This window comes from Camelus dromedarius, chromosome 7, assembly GCF_036321535.1.
Source record: "Camelus dromedarius isolate mCamDro1 chromosome 7, mCamDro1.pat, whole genome shotgun sequence".
NCBI lineage: Eukaryota > Metazoa > Chordata > Mammalia > Artiodactyla > Camelidae > Camelus > Camelus dromedarius.
In genome coordinates, this window is record NC_087442.1 from 45118668 (window position 1) to 45138927 (window position 20260).

The following is a 20260-nucleotide window of genomic DNA, read 5'->3' on the forward strand; positions in this document are numbered from 1 at the left end:
CCGGCTACAGCACCAGCTGGGGGCAGCCTTAGAACATGGGTGTCCTGGTCTCCTCCCCTTTCTGATCCCAGTTTCATCTCTCTTATGCTAATGATGACGCTTGATAATTTATTGATAGGTGAGAACTGACTCATTGAAGCGTCTATATGATCTGTAGTAACAGCCAGATGGTTCTTAATAAAGCAAAAGCAGATGGCATTTAATAAAATGTTATATAAACATGCCTGAGAGCCATCAAAAACATTCTTTTCTGGACTCCCTACTAGTGGAAAATTATCAGACCAGACATAAAGCTGAATCAGCCTCTAAATTGTGTCCTGAGAAAATGTTTTATGTTCTTGTACACAGTATGGATAATAAAAAAATTTTTAGTGTAATTTTATCTCAGGTTTCTTAGCCTTACAGTGATAGTGTTTAGTGGCAATTTTAGAAGAAATGACAAAAGCTTCAGTAGAAACAAAAGGAAGGCCCTACGACTTCCTTCTCTCTTAAAGATCCAACCAAAGCAAATTTCCACACTTTCTTAGAAAAAGAGTTCTAGAAGGCATAAAAATATATTTTAATATCAGGGTAACAGAAACCATGACATTGCACTGCAGGGGTTGTTTTAAAAATCATTGCTCCAGAGAGCTTTCAAGAACAGAAGAAATAACAACCTGTTTTAAGTGAGTGAATATTGATTTACCTGAAGGTAAAAAAGTTGAACTTTCAGGATGTTTGACTTCCTCCCCAAATTCACCAGCCAGGCAATAGTCAAAAGTTAAGGCTTGAACGAAGTCCTGAGTTTAAATCCTAGTATCAATTATGCCAGACTTGTAGGCTGCCTCTTGGGGATTCAGTTTTTTCATCTGTAAAATAGGGCTAGTAATATTTTATAGAGTGGTACAGAGAGTCACTGAAATAGTGTTTATAAAGGATCCCACTGGACAAAAGTAAGCATTCAAAAAAAAATGTAGCAATTGTAGATATCAGAACTTGGGGCCGCTGTTCTAACTAAACTGAAAGCAGCAAAGTTGTGAAACAGAGGGTTTCCTTTTGGTAAACCTTCCATGTATCTTTCAGTTTCTTGCTCAAACACTGCTCTCCAGAAAGGCTATCAACATATATGCTCTAAGTGATTGTCTTGTTGCAGTGTGACTTTCATTGGAGATATTTTCATTTCAAGCCAATTTCTGATTCTAGATTGTGAGTCTTATTTCTTGGCTGGAGGGAATGTCTGGCATTGCCCTGTGCGGGCAGAGCTTTTTTGGTGAGGAGAAAGCGATAGGAAATAGAACCTAGAGAGATTTCAAAGATGTTTGTTCCACTTTTCTGGATCCTTTGCTGCAAAGTCCTGATCAAAGATCCAGGACACATTTCTTGACAACTTTCCCTCCCAAGTCAGAATTACTGGGTTCTTTTTAAGCTTTTTCAGCAGGTCACTTCTCTGGTAGTTGTGAGCTTTTTAAGGGCAGGGAATGGCTTTATCCAGGTACATAGTGGGCATTCAATGATATTTGTAAAATGAAATGCCAAGGAACCTGAAACTAATAATGACAGCTACCATTTTCAAGTATCTACTGGGTGCCAGACAAATGACAGTAATCATGTGAGTTAGGTGTTATCCTCTCCACTTTACAGATGAGGAAACTGAGGCTTGGAGGTGTGGAAACAGCAAGTAGGAGGCAGAGATGGGACACAAACACAGTGCTTGTGCCAACTCCAAAATCATGAAACTGCCAAGTCTTAATCAGCTGCCCTTACTGACACTGGGTTTTGCTTATTTGGTTGGTTTTTGGTGTGTATTAGTCAGAGTTCTCCAGAGAAACAAAACCAATAGGATATATCTATATAGATATACAGATAGATCTGTATAGATATATGAAGTTTTCTAGGAAAAAGTTTTCTGTATACCTATCGGCTCTGTTTGGTTCTATATATAGATACCTAGATTATATCTTTATATGAGATTTATAATAGGAATTAGCTTACGTGATTATGGAGGCTGAGGATCCCAAGATCTGCCATCCACGATCTGGAGAACCAAGGAAGCCAGTGGTATAATTCCATCTGAGTTTGAAAATTGGAGAACTAGTAGTACCAATGTCTGAGGGCAGGAGAAGATGGATGTCCCAGCTAGGGCAGAGAGAGCAGATTCCTCCTCCTCTACCTTCTTGTTCTATTCAGGCTCTCAAAAAATGTGATGATACCCATCCACATTGGTGAGGGTGGCCTTAGTTGACAGATTCAAATGCTATCTATTTCCAGAAAACTCTCACAGATGCACCCGGAAATAACGTTTTACTAGCTATCTGGGTTGTCCCTTAGCCCAGTCAAGTTGATGCATAAAATTAACCATCACAGTGTTGATGTTTTGATTGCTTTTAATATGAGAACATTAGCAGAGGATTTACTTTCAGAAAGCAAACCTACTTGAATTCTGAAGTCTCTGTGTATCCATTTCCTGCTGGCCTTCTAGATTCCTCAGAGAAACCCATCCTTGCAGTGAGATGACAGGTGTAGATCTTCTGGGGGAAAAAAATGAAGCTTGAAGATTTCAAAGCAGGCTGTTAGAAAAAAGAACCCACTTCTGCCAACAGTTTGAAACAAAGTAAAATCTTTCATGATGTCAGAGGTGCCCAGGGTTGGCAGGGGCTGAGCTGCTGAAGCTGTTTTCTCTTCGACTATTCAGACTAACACATTTGCTTCGAATAGTCAGTCAAGATTCAGTCAGATGCCAAGATAATTTTTCCTTGCCAAATTGTTTTTTCCATTGCAATTAGCATTTTAAAGGACCTCACCAAATAACAAACGTGTATACAGTTCCCACTGTCCCCCTCCAGTTAAAACTCAGCAAAGAAGTTGTATCAGTAATGATTGTGAAAGATAAAAATACCACCTCACTCACTCTATCACCAGTTTCTCCATGTTCTCTATATCCTTTAAACCAGGTGTAGGACTAAAAAAGGTTTTATTTTTTCATCGTATGCATTATATAATCTGAAAATAAATTATTTAACCTAAAAACAGGTCAGCTGTCTGGGTTGTTCTAATTGGGATTCTTCATAAAACCTTTGAGTTTGTCTTACACCTTTTTGTCCAACACCTGTTTGTCCCCTAAAAGCATATTGAAGCTGAGCCTGCTAACTGCTCTCATAAACCCATTGCCTCTTTTTTTCTTAGGCACAAAAAGTACATTTTCCCATCTCCCTTGGGATTAGGGGGACCATGTGACTGATTTCCAGGAAGGTACACAGGCAAAGTGCCAGGCCCATGAAAATCTCCCATGAGGGAGCCTCCAGTTTCTTTACTTTGCAGCCTTCTGGAGGTGTCCATTTGGGGTACCCTTGGCAGCCTTGAATTGCAAATGGCAGAGCCTCCACCAGGTTGGTTCCTAAAGGAACAGAGACTACCCTCCTCCATCCCACTTCCCACACTTGGGAACTACCTTAGATTGTTCACTGGGGAAAAAAGAGCTAGTTTGGTATTTGAGCCATTATAATCTGGGGTTTTATTTGTTTTAGCAGTTAGCTCACCCTAACTAGTTGCCTTTCCTTGACCCAGCTACCTTAACTCCTCCACCATGTTAGATGCTCCAGCCAACCCTTCCCATGGCACTTGATCAAGGTATCTCCTTATTGTTTATCTCTTTGCCTTCCCAGATAGACTCCCAAGCTCTATGAAGGCCTGGACTACATTTCCTTCACTCACCATTATATCCTCAGTATCTAATATAATGCTTGGCACGTAGTAGATCCTTAATACATATTTGTTAGATTGAAAAATGTTGGATGCATGAACTTTGCCTTTCTAATGCTGAGTACAGCAAATTTAGATGCTGGACAATCTTAAAGAAAAATGATAATGGGTGAGAAAATCTTAAGCAGCTATGAATTGCATTATTCCAGAAACCTGACCTCTGGTGAATAACTACTAGTCTTCATTGCAAATCTCCTTAATCCTGACAATGATGTATGTTTCTGTATGAACAATGAAGAAAAGAAATTTTTACCAGCTTTATTTAATGCCATTCTCTTTTATAAAAGCAAGTGTGGTAGAATGAAGATGTCTGGAAATTCTTTGCTCTTTCTCCCATTGAGAGGTAGAGTATAATTCCCGTCTCTGCATCTGGGCTTGCTTCAACAATAGAATGCTATGGGACTTACAGTCTGGGTTCTCAGGGTCTAAGTCATTAGACATATAGCTTCTGCTTTGTTTCTTGGAGTACTCACTTTTGGAGCCTGAGCATCCGTATAAGAAGTCTGACCTCCTTGAGACTACCACGATAAAGTGGCCATGTGTAAGGGACATGGTTGATAACCCCAGCTGAGCACTGCCTTCCAGTCATCACTGACAAGGCGTTAGACATGTGGGTGAAGCCATCTTGGACCTTCCAGACTAGGCCATTCACTAGCTAAGTTCCGCTGGGTTATCCCAGTCAGTGCCCCATGGCACTGAAGAATCACTGAGCTGAGCCTCGCTCCACTTCCTGACCTGAAAAATTGTGAGATATAAAATGATTGTTGTTTCTAGCCACTAAGTTTTAGGGTAGTAAGTAATAACTGAACAGCAAATTACTTCATTTCTTTATTTGTCCAATAATATTTGCATTGAGACTTTTAATTTTGACAATGTTGGCTGATCATTTGCTGGCCACCTAGTAAATTTCAGTTCTTCTGTCTGTATCTATGTCTTGCAGTTGAACTAGAGATGATCTGGACACTGAAAGAAATAAGCTGTTAATTCTGGGCCATATTTAACCCTCCATAAGCTTTTGATTTTAGAATGGTAATTGATAATATGCATTGGCAATACAGTCTCTAGTTAAAAAAAAACTTTGGGGATTCAGGGAAGTAAATTGGTTTAAAAATATATATCAATGTATGCCAAATTTTATTTTAATTTATGTTAGTAGCTATGTTCCTCTGGGAAGCAGTCAATATGGTAAAAGACAAAATTACACATGGTGAGAAATTTTAGGCTCAATTTAAAAGTGACATTAACTGAAAAGTAATTAATAAAGGAAAAGAAATGAATTTTTATTTAGGGCCTACTATGCTGAGTGCTTTCATACATCTTCTCTTTAAATCTCGTAAGACTATAAGCAACTTACTCATTTGTAACTTGGACCTCCAACCGGTTGCTGTGAGAAAGAGATGAGTCAATCAATGCATGTAATGTACTTAGAACTGTGCTTGGTGACAGTAAATAGAAAGTACTTTATAAATATTAGCTGATGATTTTATTACTGTCTTCCTCAAGCATTTAATTGAAAGGCAGTGGACAGGACAAAAAAAAAAAAAGTGAAGAATTTAAAACCATTGAGTTGCACCAAAAAGCTCATGCACTCTCGATTACAAGTGATTACCTATCTAGTTGAAGACTGGGGCTTGCTGGTGGGAACTTCATGAACATGCTGTTTATAAGGATTTTCTTAAGGTGAATGGTCGAGGTCAGGAGACAATAATCTCTAACAAGCGAGAGTCATCACTATACAATTTTATGAAGACAGAGAACCAAGAGCATAGATGAAAAGCCTCTTGACAGGGCCAGGACAGTGATTGTTTTTTCCTTCCAGTATTTGATTACTTTGGCCAGGCAGGGGACCAAAAGGGGACCACCTCTCTCAACCGTTTCTGTTCCTTCATTCATCCAACAATCATTCATTGTTCACCTACCCTGTGCCAAGTACTGCAGAGATGAGTAAGACCCCACAGTCTAGCTGGAGAAACAAACGAGAGAATGCATTAATTAATTCAACAATTATTTACTGAGTATCAGCCATCCATCAGGTACTATGCTAGGTGTGGAGTACAGTGAACAAAACTGACAAAAGCCCCTTCCGTCGTGGAGCTGATATTCTAGGGATGAAAAAGATAATGCATGAAATAAGTATGTGTATAGTCTATCAGATGCTGATCAGTGCAAAGGAGAAAAATAAAGCAGACGAGGAACTATGGCACGTTCCTGTAGGTTGGTGATCTGGCTGTACTTTGAATAGCCAGGAACGGATTTACTAACCTAAATATAAGGAGGTGGGGAAACTGTAATCTAAATCATATGGGGGCCCAAGGGAAAGCCCTGTCTCTTTCCAGGCCCAGCTGAAGGCAGTAGCAGAACTCAAGACTCCTGAGCCCAAGTTTGAGCTCACTCCTTGGGCCGCCGCGCCCGGCACCAGGGGGCGGGGTCGGAGCAAAGGTCCCGCCGCCCGCCCTCTTCTCTCGTGAGCCCCCGCCCCGCCTGGCTCCTCCGACTCGGCCGGCGCGGGGCGCGGGGCACGGGGCGTTTGGCTGCGGGGAGGTAAGTGCGGACCGCGGTGCTCTGCTCCGGCTCCAGGCCTGGACCCTGGGGAGACGAGCCCGCGCGTCTCTTTCCCTCTGGGACGCCCTCCCGTCTGTCGCTTAGTCCTACGCGGGACGAGTGGGTGGGCTGCCCGCAGCTGGACCGCTGGCCCCTGGCGTCTGCTCCAGTCCCCGGACCTTCACCCCCTTCCTATCCTCTCTCCCCCTCTCCCCTCTGCCAATTCCTTCCCTGGTTGTCGCGAGGACAGCGGGCACCTTCTGTTCCCCACCCCTGTTGTCGCCCCCTCCCCACTCCTTCATTCTTTGTCTTCCGGTTTCTCCTCCGGGTGCGCGGAGGCTCTCCCCGCCGGGCGCGTGGGTGCGGGAAGGGAAGGCGCGGGGAGGCGTGGAATTCACTCTTCGGCCTGGACCGAGTCCCCATCTATCGGCCTCCGGGATACTGGGCCCCGAGCTTGCGGAGGCGGCGGCCAAGCCCCCTTGGGTGTTCTCGGCCTGGGTGGGGTGACATCACAACTGCTCGAGGGGCTTCTTGGGGCCTTCACGTGCGGACCCCAGACCCTGTCGGAGTCGCTTCCCAACTGCACCTGACAGGGAAAGACTAGAGGGCGGCTCTTAGAAAGACATCAGTTGTAGAGTGCTCCCCACCCCCCCAATCTCTCGTTGAGAGCCGCCTCTGTTTAGAGGACTGGTGGAGGGATGGATGTCTTGGTTTCTCTGCCTTTAAGAGACAGACAGAGGGTCTAATCAGAGTGGAATGAAACAGCGCTGTGAGGTCAGAGAAACAGCTGAATAAATTAGAGTAAATTCATCGTTTTCCAAATGCACCACCAATGAGCTCTTCTCATAAACGGAAAGCAGCCAGGAGAAGATGAGCCCAGGCAATTAGAGAGATCTGAGAAACGTGGCCCAAGCCCCCAGCTGCTGCCCTTGGCCTGCCTGCTTCATGTTTTCCAGAAGAGCTTTTCAGTTTGTTCTTTTCTGAACTCTCGAGGGGACCAGAAGGTTCTTCTCTATTCTTAATCAGCCTCCTGTTAGCCACTCCACTTCCTCCAAAATCTTTGCTGCCTCACCCTGACTCCTTTTTCAAGCTCATGCCTGTTTTGTGACCATCCTTTGTTTTTTATTTCAGATTTTTATTTTAGAAGGAAATGCTAGAATACCTAGTCTTTAATATGTGTTGTTTAAAAAATGAGCTCAGGTACTGGGCTGTAAGCACGGGGAGATACAGAAGGATGACTCCTCTATTTTAAATTTAATAGACTCCATTTCACTTTGTCATTTAGAAAACCAAAAATAATTCAAAATCTGGTGATGTTGTAGGTAAAAGACAAGTACCTCAGTGATGTCTCATTTCCCTAATGAGGAAATAACATATATTTTATAGCCATGGTTTTTGCTTCCTTCATAACTGAAGTTTACCCTTTTGAACACATTTTCTCACTTTACAAAACAAATTATATGTAGCCCAAATTTAAAAAAACAAAAAACAAAAAAACCTGGGGAGTCAGCAGAGCAGGGTGGTCAAGGACTCAGGCTTGGGAAGCAGGTGGACCTTGGCTGGAATCTGGGCTCAGCAGTAATTCTCTATGTGATGTTCAGGACAATGTTCATATTTTGTCTGTGGTCAGATAAGACTATGAGATGTCTTGTTCTTGTCTTGATTTATCATGACCACAAGGCGACCTTGCTCCATGCTGATGCTCTGACATTGTCCGTGTTCACCAGGAAAACACAGGGCCAGTGCCAGCAACCCTAGGGCTAGCTGATGGAACCAGGCCAGCTCCCAGATGTCAGGACTGCTTTTTTCCTCGTGATCTTTAGCAAGTTACTTAACATTTTTGAAATTCAGTTTCTACATTTGTGGAAATGTAGGCAGTGCCTACCCAGGGTTGCAATGGAGATTAAATGAGGAAATGCGTGGAAAGGATTTCACCCAGTGGCACATAGCAGGAGTGTGGCATTTTTATAATAACAAAAATTTAGAAATAACCCAAGTGATGAGCAATACAGGCCAGGTTAAATAAGCGACGGCACATTCGTGTGGAGCGGGGCTATGCAGCTGTATTATGCAGAGAGTATTAACCATGGGAGGATCTCCAGGGCTTACTGCTACATGACAGAAAGCAAGATGCAGAACAGTGTGTTGACTCCTTTTTACTTACATTTGTATAAAGAAACATACAGGTGCTATGCCTGAAGGAGAGATGGGTGAAAGGGTAGATGGGACCTGGGTAGGAATGGGATTTCTCAGTGTAGATCTTTCCCCATAGTTTAGATATTTGAGCCGTGTAAATGTATTATATATTCAACCATAATAATGAAAAAGAAACCTCTAACTTCAGCTTCACAAGAATATTCTCAGAGTTCCTTGATGGAGTAAGCCTAATTCTAATAAAAACCTCCAAAGCAACAGCCACATCCTTTAACTCTTCCTAGAGCAACCTACCCTGTCAAGAGGCTGTGTTTGTTGTTAGGTTGAAACAAAAATTAAAAAGTAATTTAGGAGTGCCCTTTCTTCATCCTCTAATCCCTCTGGGGCATATTGTTGTCATTACTAAGGCGTTGCTGCCCACAGCAGATGGGTTTTGTTACATTTTGTTTTTTAATGGCAAGTCTGATTTGCCTTCTTCAGAAAACTGTTTAATCTGAAGGCAAGTTAGTGAACTTCCTTCCCGGTTGTCCCAGGAAGGAATAGAAACCCTGAAAACGGAGATACTGACACCCATGGTGAACTGAGGCAGACTCTGCTGGGGCTTTTGGACAAGTGGTATGAAGTTCCATGTGTCACTGGGGAGACCTTATTTTGTTCAAAGTTCTTTCCTTGTGTTTGACAAGATGAATCTTGCATCTTATCCTTGATCCACTCAGCAGTTACTGTCTTGCTGTCCCCTACCAACCTGCCCCTCCCGAATTCCCTCTCTTGGTAACTGGCATCTCCATCTCATCAGCCAAGCCAGGCCTGCACTGTTTGGAGGCCCTGCTGGGGTCTATTCTCTTTCGTCACCACACTCACATCCAACCAGAGTTGTGGAGAAACCACCAAGCCAGCATCCTTACGCCACCGACCTAGTTCAGTGTCATCATCTGTTGTTTGTTTCTAACCTTGTTTCCTGCCAGCTGGTTTCCTATTTTGCTTCCAGAAGATCTAAGTGACCGCTCTGATCACATTACTTTAATCACATTTATTGAATAGTATATACGTCTTCCACCCCACCAGCTGAAGGGTGACTGGGCTTTCATTTCTGGATTTAAAAGTAATAGCTAGTTGCTTTCCATTTATGAATAGAGGAAATCACACAGTGTAGAGGAAAAGCACATTTGACCCTTCAGAAAAGTTGGGGTGGTCAGTATGCTGTTCAACAGATATTCCTAGGTCTCTGCCTTCCAGATATTTAGTAGGATTGTATTTCCTGACTGTGATGGTTGGCTGAGGCCACGTGCCTAGTTCTGACAAATTGAGTGGAAATGACATGTGTCAGTTTTGGGGCAGAGTATTTAATTGCTGGTGTGAGACTTTGCAGAAATCTCTTTCCTGTTGGCTGACGACTGACAATGTTCAAGGTGGTGTCTGCCCCTTCAGTCAGGACCCCTGGAGGTCTATGTTGAGCAAAGCTCTCCTGTCTTCCTGTACTGGACATGTAGTGTGAGCAATAAATAAAGCTTTATGGTTGTAAGACACCAAGATTTGGAGGCATAACCTAGCCTATCCTGACTTACACACATATTTTCTTTCAGTATTTCAATCTGACTTTTTAAATATTACTGGAGCTCAAACTAAAGGCTTCTCTAAGGAGAAGGCATTGTTTCATGTATACTGATGATACAAGGGAGAAATAATGTAATTTTAGAAAGAAAGAGTCATGAAATAATAACTTCCTATATATATATATTTTTTTTCAGGTTATCTGGAGTTCTCAAAATGTTTGCCAAAGCAACAAGGAATTTTCTTAGAGAAGTTGATGCTGGAGGTAACCTGATCGCAGTATCAAACTTAAATGACTCTGATAAATTACAGCTTCTAAGTTTGGTGACCAAAAAAAAGAGATTCTGGTGTTGGCAGAGACCCAAGTACCAGTTTTTATCTGTCACTCTTGGAGATGTACTCACAGAAGACCAGTTTCTGAGCCCAGGTATGTTTCTTTGAGTATCTTCTACGATTAGTTCCAGAACAGGACATGATTCTTCTAGACACATGTTGTCTTGAGTGATTTTAAGGTGACACCTTATAATAAATAAATTATATTTCTTTTAACATACCCTCTCTCAAAATGATGAAGTTCTGCAGGCCTGACCTGAAAAATTATAGCTCAGTCTTTAAAAAATAATATTGCAGATTTTGGTATAAAAGTAAGACTCAGCATAAGTGGGATGGATCTACACCCCAGATTTGGTTTGGCCTTGAGGTTGATGGTGCCACATATCCATCAGGAGGGCTGAACTCAGTTTTTACAGTGATTAGGAGGTGCCATGAGGGTTCTGCATGTGGGCTGGGGCTTGCAAGGTTTCAGTTTCCTGCCGGTGCCAATGGAGAGAGCATCTGGGGTTTCTTACTAGATTACCCAGCTGTGTAACATAAAGGAAAGAGGCAGTGGTGGGCTTGAAATATCAAAAATGGGATTTGACTCATTATTACAAAGGAATATTTACAAAATGCTGAAGAAAACAAATCAACAAAAATTCTTCCATCAAGTGTTAATTCCCGTTGACACTTGGATTGTAGTCTTCTTTCTCTGCATCCAATTTTTTTTTTAATTTGAGGTATAGTCAGTTTACAGTGTTGTGTCAGTTTCGGATATACAGCACAATGCTTCAGTCATATATGAATATACATATATTCATTTTCATATTCTTTTTCACTGTAAGCTACTGCAACATACTGAATATATTTCCCTGTGCTATACAGTATAAACTTGTTTATCCATTTTATATATATCAATCAGTATCTGCAGTATCACTTCCCACCCCTCTCCCCCTGGCAAACACAAGTCTATATTCTATGTCTGTGTGTCCGTGAGTCTGTTTCTGTTTTATATATAAGTTCATTTGTCTTTTTTTTTAAATTCCACATGAGTGATATCTTATGGTATTTTTCTTTCTCTTTCTGACTTACCTCACTTAGAATGACATTTTTTAAAAACAAAATTGGAAGTACACTACATATAATTTTTATATACTCCTTATTTATTTTTTATTTAACCTTATATGTTTTCCTTCATAGGTTTAAATATTTCTTAATACTATTTTCAACAGTGTATATGCACCTTAATTTGCTTAACCATTCCAATTTAGTGCTTCATAAAGTTGCAGTGAACACTTCTGTCCGTTTTTCCTTTAAGCAATTGCTTTAACATAGAGTATTTTTTTAATTAAAAACATTTTTAATTGAAAAATTTTTTCTTATTGAGATATAGTTGACTCAATATTATATTTCAGGTATATATACAACATAGTGATTTAAAACTTTTATAGATTACACTCCATTTATAGTTATTATAAAATATTGGCTATATTCCCTGTGCTGTACAGTATATTCTTATAGCTTATTTATTTTATACATAGTAGTTTGTATCTCTTATTCTCCTACTCCCACCTTATCCCTCCCCGCTTCCCTTTCTCTACTGGTAATCATTAGTTCTCTATATTTTTTTATACACAAGTTTATTTTTTAAGATTCCACATGTAAGTGATAACATGCAGTATTTGTCTTTCTCTGATTTGTTTCACTTATCATAATATCCTCTAAGTCCATTCTTGTTGCAAATGGCAAGATTTCATTATTTTTTATGGCTGAGTAGTATTCCATTTTATATATACACCACATCTTCCTTATCCATTCTTCTGTTGTTAGACACTTAGGTTGCTTCCATATCCTGGCTATTGTAAGTAGTGCTGCTGTGAACATTGGGGCAACATAGATTCTTAACAATAGAATTCCTGGTCCAGAAGTTGGGAACTTTTCGAGGACTTGTGATATTCATTACTACACTTATTGGAACATAGTGATGCCTGAAAGTACCATCAGCTCTTAATTATTGGACTAAATGATGTTTGAGTCTTCTGTCAGCTCTAGTTTTTGAATTTTGTGATTGCATCTCTATTAAAGGGGAAAAGAGATAAAGGAGATAATTTGAGTTGACAAAGAATCTCCAAATTTTCTTCCCAGCCAGCATTCTAGCCAGTGCTTTCTTCAACCAGGCTCATTATTAGAACTGTCAAGTGGTGGGCAAATGAACTGGTATTCATTTTATGTCATTTTCACCCCCAGATGTCTGCTAGAACTTCTACTGAGTGGTGTAATGACTAAATATGAGCAAAGGAAAGGGGAAAAAAATTCATAGAACGGACCACAGACCCCTGAGTTACTGGGATTTCACTGCTCTGTGCTATTGAGGTGCCTGTCTCATGGAGTCCTGAGAGACCTTGAGGACTCGTGTGAGATGGGTCAGGCCAGTTGCACTCCCTGTTAATGAAGAAGTCCCACGTAGGCTCATGGTCTGAGGCCAGAACAAACCCGGGTTCTGTGTCCTGTTAGTGTTAGGGCTGTAATGAGAGGTGCCTTCTACTTTGTCTCCTGAGCAGATTCGGGATACTTCACCTTTGCTGTTTTTGCCCTTTGCAACAATACCGGAGTGTTGTGTTACCAGGGGATGTGGAGGTTGGAGGGTGGTGACCTGGCTGCTGGCAGTCCCAGTGATAGCCTGTTGGTTTCCTCACTCTTCCCCTCCCACCCACAGCAACTGATGACTTGATGCAGAAGTGTGCGCAGACCACGTCTGTTTTGGAGGTGTGTCTAGCATGGCACTTTGGAATAGTCTTGATTGTCCCCATCTGCTGTGAGGTGTAATCTTAGGGACAGAGTTTCCAGGAGTGGTAATAAGCCTGACTGAGACCAGAACTAGAACCTGAAGATAGAATTTCTTTCTGTGCATCACTTTGTATTACTTAGGACAGTCCTGTTTGTCAGGAAGTGATGTTACTCTGGCCTAAAGCCAGTGGATGGGGTGAGCACTTGCTCTGTGCCAGGCTCCGTAGGACATGTTTTACAGACATCAGCTTGCAGCAGAACCCATCAGGTAGATGTTATTAATTATCTCCAAATTACGACAAACCTGAGATTTGGGGAGATGGATGTTCCCTAAGATCTCCCAGCTAGCAATATTACAGTAGTGATACAATCTTGAGCTCCTAACAGCTGCTCTATGCTGCTTCCCAAAACATTTCCCAGAGTGTCTGTTTTCTCAAGATATGAATCGAGGACATTTTCACAGGCTTCTTATTTGGGCAATGATTCTCCAGTTTGTAAACTTCACAGATGAATGGTGATGAACCCTGGTTGAGGAATGGGTTTTCTTGACTGCTGTGAAAGAAATACAGGTGTTGAGGGCAGTGACTGGATGGAAGGAAGCCTTTCAGACCCCAGTGGATTTGAATCCATTATGAATTGCCACCAGGAGCCCAGGAGAGCCTTGGGTCAGGGCAGTGGAAAGGGCCATTTACTTTAACTCTTACTCAGAGTGAGTGTGAGGTTCCTAAGAGATGCTCAGTGTAGCCTTACTGAATGATGGTGTCTGAGACTATTTTTATGATAGTATTTGGTTGAATTAAAAATAAGAACAGTAGGCATCTGGAGACATGAGGAGGCTGGCAGTTCAGGTCTGAGGTCATCAGATATTTATCTTGAGCATTTAGATAAAAAGGGCAGATCCTGAAGGCAGTCTAATAGCAAGCACCTGGGTATGACCAGCTAAGGCTCCCGGCAATCCCTAGGGGAGTTGATTGAAGCTGGGACACTTCCTGAGTGCCTGGGAAGCCAGGAAGGAAGAATGAGGAGTCTGGAGCTTGTGTGTTCTGGGATGGTGTCTGAGGCAGGGAGGAAGGGCATGCCACGGGCATTATCAGGAACACAGAGATAAGGAATTGCTTGATAAGGAATGACTGGGTAGAGGTCAAATATAAACAGGTAAGTATGGGGAGAGAACTGTTTGAATGGGGATGGTCATGAAGGCCAGGGGAGTGTTCCCCAAGGCCACCAGTGGGAAGGGAAGATGCCCAAGGACAGGTTCAGGTGACCAGCCTACCAGATACCGAGTGGGGGCCACTCCCTGGGTTGGGGATGGGGGGAGTGCTGGGCTGCTGTTTTCTCACTGTTCAGGTGTCATCCTCATCTAGTCCCCTCACCCAGGAGAAACACAATTAAAATGTTCTGTTTCTTTATCTGGACAGTGGTTAAAGAGATATTTGATTTAAAATTATTCTGGAAGCTCTGTAGATACTTTTGGGGCACTTATGTATATGTGTGTAGATTGCAATTGAAAGATGAAAAAACAAAAAAGCACCCAGTAGAGCCCCCGGCCACCAGTGCACACACGCCATGCTCAGTCTGCACCTGCTGTGCCGGCGCCCTCTTGCTTTGCCCACAGGCACAGCATGGCGGCCAGCTCTCCTTTTGGAGTGGGTCTCCACGGGATGGGAAGGCTAGGCGAGGCACAGAGGTGGCCGTTTGGTTATCAGATTCCTTTGCATGTCTCTCTCCAGTGGTCGTGGAGTCGGACTTTGTGAAGTACGAGGGCAAGTTTGAAAACCACGTGAGCGGGACCCTCGAGACGGCCCTGGGGAAGGTGAAGCTGAACATTGGAGGCAAGGGCCTCGTGGAGAGTCAGTCCTCATTTGGATCCCTAAGGAAGCAGGAGGTGGACTTGCAGCAGCTCATCGGAGATGCCCAGGAGAGGTAACGGCACTCTTGCTTGGCATTTTGGAGTTTGGCACGTCTCTCACTTAAAGGTCATTTGGTTGGAATTTCGCTAGAAGGGTGACATTGGGAACATGGCCAATCAACAAACAGCACTGAAGGCCCATCTGCTGAAACTCGAGGAGCAAAGCATCCTCTAGACTTTGATGGTTCTTAGCCTGAGGGGGGAGATGTGGGAAGCACTTTAAAAGGGTGTTACCTCAGGCAAATGTGTACTTTAAAAAATTGCATGATTTGTAAAATACCAACAGTGAGAACGCTCTGTCCTACGTTTTTGAATTTTAATATCAGACACCTCCCCTCTGATCCTTATGATTTTCTGATTAGAAAGAGACAGGTGAGGGGCTTCAGGGAAAGAGATGGTTTGTAACTCTGAAGTCTTGAAGAAATCCCACATTTACTCATGGTTTAGCTTTCGGTGAGTACATGTTACCCCAGTAAAATGATAATACATCATTATTTGACCTTACGTTTATTCAGCGTTCCGTAAGTAATTTGCTGAGTGTCTGCTGTGTACTATGTATTGTCCTCCATGGTAGGGGTGCTGCTGTGAACAAAATGCCACCATTCCTGCCCTATATTCTAGTGGGGACAGACACACAACATGCAACTAAATAAGTAGAATATATATTATAGAAGGCTGATGGGGATCGCTGGAGCGGAGAAAAGTGTAGCAGAGGAGGAGGATAGGGCATGCCAGGAATGGAGCTATGCTTTGAAAAAGGGGCCAGAGAGGCATCCTGCAGGAGCTGGCAACAGAAGAAAGACTTGAATTTGAGGAGGGAGCGAGCATAGGGGTGTCCTGGGCAAGAGGGCTGTGGGCAGAAGTGGTGTGACTGGAGCTGAGTAAGCCAGGCAAGAGCAGGTGAGGTCAGAGGGGGCAGAGGAGCGGGTGGCAAGTCCCATAGGACCTGACAGGCCACAGGAAAGACTTTAACTCTTGTTTTAAGTTGAAGTATTGTTAATTTACAATATTGTGTTAGTTTCGCGTGTACAGCAGAGTGATTCAGTTCAGTTCTGTGTGTGTGTTTATATATATATATATATATATATATATATACTTTTTCAGATTCTTTTCCATTATAGATTATAACAAGATATTGAATATTATTCCCTGTGCTATAAAGTAGGACCTTGTTTACTTTATACATAGTAGTGTGTATATGTTAATCCCAAACTCTTAATTTATCCCTCCCCTTTTGGTAACTGTAGTTTGGTTTCCATATCTGTGTGTCCATTTCTGGTTTGTAAGTAAGTTCATTTGTTTGGTTTTTTTTTAGATTCCACGTATAAGTGATACCATATGTTATAGATCTTTCTCTACTTAATTCACTTAATATCAATCTCTAGGTCCATCCATGTTGCTGCAAATGGCATTATTTCATTCTTTTTTTTATGGCTAAATAGTATCTGTCTATTCTGTCTACACACACACACACACACACACACACACACACACTCTATACAACTTCTTTATCCAGTCATCTGTCGATGGACATTTAGGTTGCTTCCATGTCTTGGCTATTGTAAATAGTGCTGATGTGAACATTGGGGTGCATGTATCTTTTTGAATTGGAGTTTTCTCTGGATATATGCCCAGGAGTGGGATTGCTAGATCACATGGTAAGTCTTATTTTCAGTTTTTTAAGGAACCTCCATATTATTCTCCATGGTGGCTGCACCAATTTACATTCCCACCAACAGTGTAGCAGGATTCCCTTTTCTCCACATCCTCTCCAGCATTTATTATTTATTATTAGTAGACTTTTTGATAATGGCCATTCTGACCAGTGACCTCATTGTAGTTTTGATTTGCATTTCTCTAATAATTAGCAGTATTGAGCATCTTTTCATGTGCCTGTTGGCCATATGGATGCCTTCTTTGGAGAGATGTCTATTTAGGTCTTTTGCCCATTTTTTGATTTTTTTTTTTTTTGATATTGAGCTGTATGAGCTGTTTGTAAATTTTGGAAATTAGTCCCTTGTCGGTTGTATCATATGCAAATATATTCTCCTTTTTCATAGGTTATCTTTTCATTTTGTTTGATTTCCTTTGCTATGCAAAAGCTTTTAAGTTTAATTAGATCCTGTCTGTTTATTTTTGCTTTTATTTCCATTATTCTAGGAGCTAGTTTAAAAAGAATATTGCTGCAGTTTATGTAAAAGAGTGTTCTGCCTATGTTTTCCTTTAGGAGTTTTAGAATATCCAGTCTTACATTTAGGTCCTTGATCCATTTTGAGGTTATTTTTGTATATGGTGTTAGAGAATGTTTTAATTTCATTCTTTTACATGTAGCTGTCCAGTTTTCCCAGCACCTCTTGCCAAAGAGACTCTTTTCTTCATTGTATATTTTTGCCTCCTTTGTCATGATTAATTGACCATAAATGTATGGGTTTATTTCTGGACTTTCTGTCCTGTTCCACTGATCTATGTGTCTGTTTTTGTGCCAGTACCCCACTGTTTTGGTTACTGTAGCTTTGCTGTACAGTCTGAAGTTGGGGAGCATGATTGCCCCAGCTCTGTTCTTCTTTCCTAAGATTGTTCTGGCTATTCAGGGTCTTTTATGTTTCCATACAAATTAAAAAATTTTTTGTTTCAGTTCTGTGAAAAATGCCATTGGTAATTTGCTAGGGATTGCACTGAATCTGTAGACTGCCTTGGGTAGTATAGCCATTTTAACAGTATTGATTCTTCCAATCCAAGAACACGGTATAGCTAGCTCTCCATCTGTTTGTGTGGTCTTCAGTTTCTTTCATCAGTGCGGAAAGACTTTAACTCTTACTTAGAGTGAGATGGGAAGCCACTGGGAAGAAGACATTGGGAAGGGAAGTGACATGATCTGACTTATGTTTTAGAAGGATCATTCTGGCTGCTGGGCTGAGAGACTGGATGGGTGGAAGCCAAGAGTCCAATGGAGAGGTTATTGCAAAAATCCTGACAAGAGATGATACTTCAGTTTTTACAGTAACATATGTGCATTTTTGTGTGTAATTTTATCACTTTTTCTTTTAAAACAGAAATTGCCAGTCCAAATAAATTAAGAGAAAACTTGCTTGTGTTTAAGTATAAGTAGCTTATCTCCTTGTTTTCAGTATTCTTAGGATTATGTGAAATATAAAATATGTTTTCTCATTGAAGAAAACAATGTTTAAAAATTAATGAGTTAAAAAGATACCATAAAATTCATGTACCAAGCGTTTGGTGGGCAGATTTTATACAGATATTGAGGATGCTTGGACAACTGAAGTTTTCAAAACCCATTCACCTCTCCACTGAACTCTGCTGCTTAATGGAGTTGAAAGACCATGACGATTATTTGACTATTGCCTCCTGGCACTTTCTAGGACTCCAGGACTCCACTGAGTTAGGACTCTGGCAGGATTTCCCTTTCTTGGTCAGAGAACTTTCAGCCCTGTCTGGTGACACTAGGTGGGGCGGACAGCCACCCCTTTCTCTGATAGTCACGACTTTAATTTTCTTTTTTTCTACTGCTTTTCTTCTTTGTTAGAGAGGCATTTTCCTTCTCTACTACAATACTGGGGACATACTGGGAAATGTGTGTTGTTTGTCTGAAAATGAAATTTCACTGGGGAGAGTCTTATATTTTCATTTGCTGATTCTGGCAGAGAGGGACAGGAGGGCTGGCTGTTCCTCAGTCTTTAGACAGCCCTCTAGAGCTTAATCCAACTTTGCAGTCTTGCTGTTTCTATTTCAAGAACCACAGTTTGGCAATGTTCTGTAATCACATTTCCCGATACAGGTTTCTCACACACTCTCCTGATTCAGGTGTAGAAGATGGTGCCTGTAAGAAGCATATGGGGAGATTCTCAGTGAGTAGAGATGGGAGAAAATAATCTCAGAGAAAGAGATGAGGGCCAGCAGTTATAACTGGGGGGCCAGGGAGAGAAGGAGGGGAAGGAACGGGCATCTGCTGAACACCTCCTGTGTGCTGGACACTTTACGGACATCATCTCATTTACTCTGCATAGCCGTCTCCTTTTACATTTAAGAACCTAAATGTCCTCAGTGAGGGGAAGTAACTTGCTCTCAGTCCTGGAGCTCAGTTTGGGTGCTGGCGCTAGGATTCAACCCAGGATTTTCTGGCTCTAACGCTCCTGTTCTTGCCTCTAAATCATTCTTGAAATGTCTGTGAAGCAGAGAAATTGGCTGAATTTAAAGGAGTTAAAATTACAGCAGGAAACTTAAAGGCAGAGGCATGTATCTGGGTTACCAGTGAGGCTCCCTGGAGACAGGTACAGTGGACTCGAGGCTGTCCTGAGCAGGCCACCCTGAATAGCTCCGTCTCCCCACCGGGAGGTGCTCACACAGGGGCTTGAGGTCCCCTTGAGAGAGCTCAGACATCCTATTCTTTATAGAGGTGATGGGGGACGAATGGTCTGGGTGGTGGGGTAGAAGGGCGATACCGAGAACATGGTAAAAAAAAAAAAATTAAGGTCTAGAAATGGAAGAGATGTCTTATCACAGAGTCACTTCTTTGTTGGTTGCTAAGAGGTAAAGGTAAGCTACAGGGGAAGGAGGACTCTTGACCACAGGATGGAGATCATGTAAAGCTAACATTCTTGTTACTTCACGCTGGAATAATAAATTCCTATCTAACATGGTCTGCCTGTCTTTGGACTCCCACAACATCAAATTAAGACACTGGTGTGGCCTTGGGAGTGGTGATTAGTAATGCTTACATACTGTACGTTCTCCGTGGCTTATTTGCAGTTATTTTTATTTCAGGTCATTTAGATAAGTTGTCATCTGTATATGAGTTATTTTAGCCCTCGGAATTCAGAGTATTTATTTTATTGTCTGTGAGATGTGTTTACATGTCAAAAACAAATGTCATCTGTCCTTGATAAAACAGGCATGTGCCTATGTAACAGTTATCCCCATTATCGGGTACCAAAGCCTTTCACAGGGCCTCAGGTCCTAACCTTCCAGACACCTGGAGACGACCCTCTTGAATGAGAGCTCAGTGTTCTTGATGAAACCAGGCGAAGACCTTTCCATAATGACTCAGATTCATGTTTTATTCTTAACATCCAGTATTATTCTCTAATAAACTCTTTAGTTTTTCTGCCTTGTCTTCCATTATCAGCTGCTGTTTGTCACTGCTTTAAGTGTAACCGTGACACGCACGCCATCTCTGCCACTGATTTATTGCTTCCAATCTCCGTGGGTTTGAGGGTGAAGAGTTTCTGTAGACTTGGCATATCACTT

At 41.8% G+C, this 20260-nt stretch overlaps 1 protein-coding gene across 1 annotated transcript in view; it reads left to right on the top strand.

Moving 5' to 3' along the window:
- The first annotated feature begins 6195 nt into the window (after positions 1 to 6195).
- The window catches only part of GSDME (gasdermin E), a 52999-nt gene continuing 38934 nt past the window's right edge, over positions 6196 to 20260 (top strand). The window contains exons 1-3 of the mRNA XM_031455062.2: positions 6196 to 6279; positions 10182 to 10411; positions 14817 to 15009. Coding sequence (XP_031310922.1) covers positions 10201 to 10411; positions 14817 to 15009 — 404 coding nt within the window. The 5' untranslated portion in view covers positions 6196 to 6279; positions 10182 to 10200. The remainder of the gene's footprint in view (positions 6280 to 10181; positions 10412 to 14816; positions 15010 to 20260) is intronic.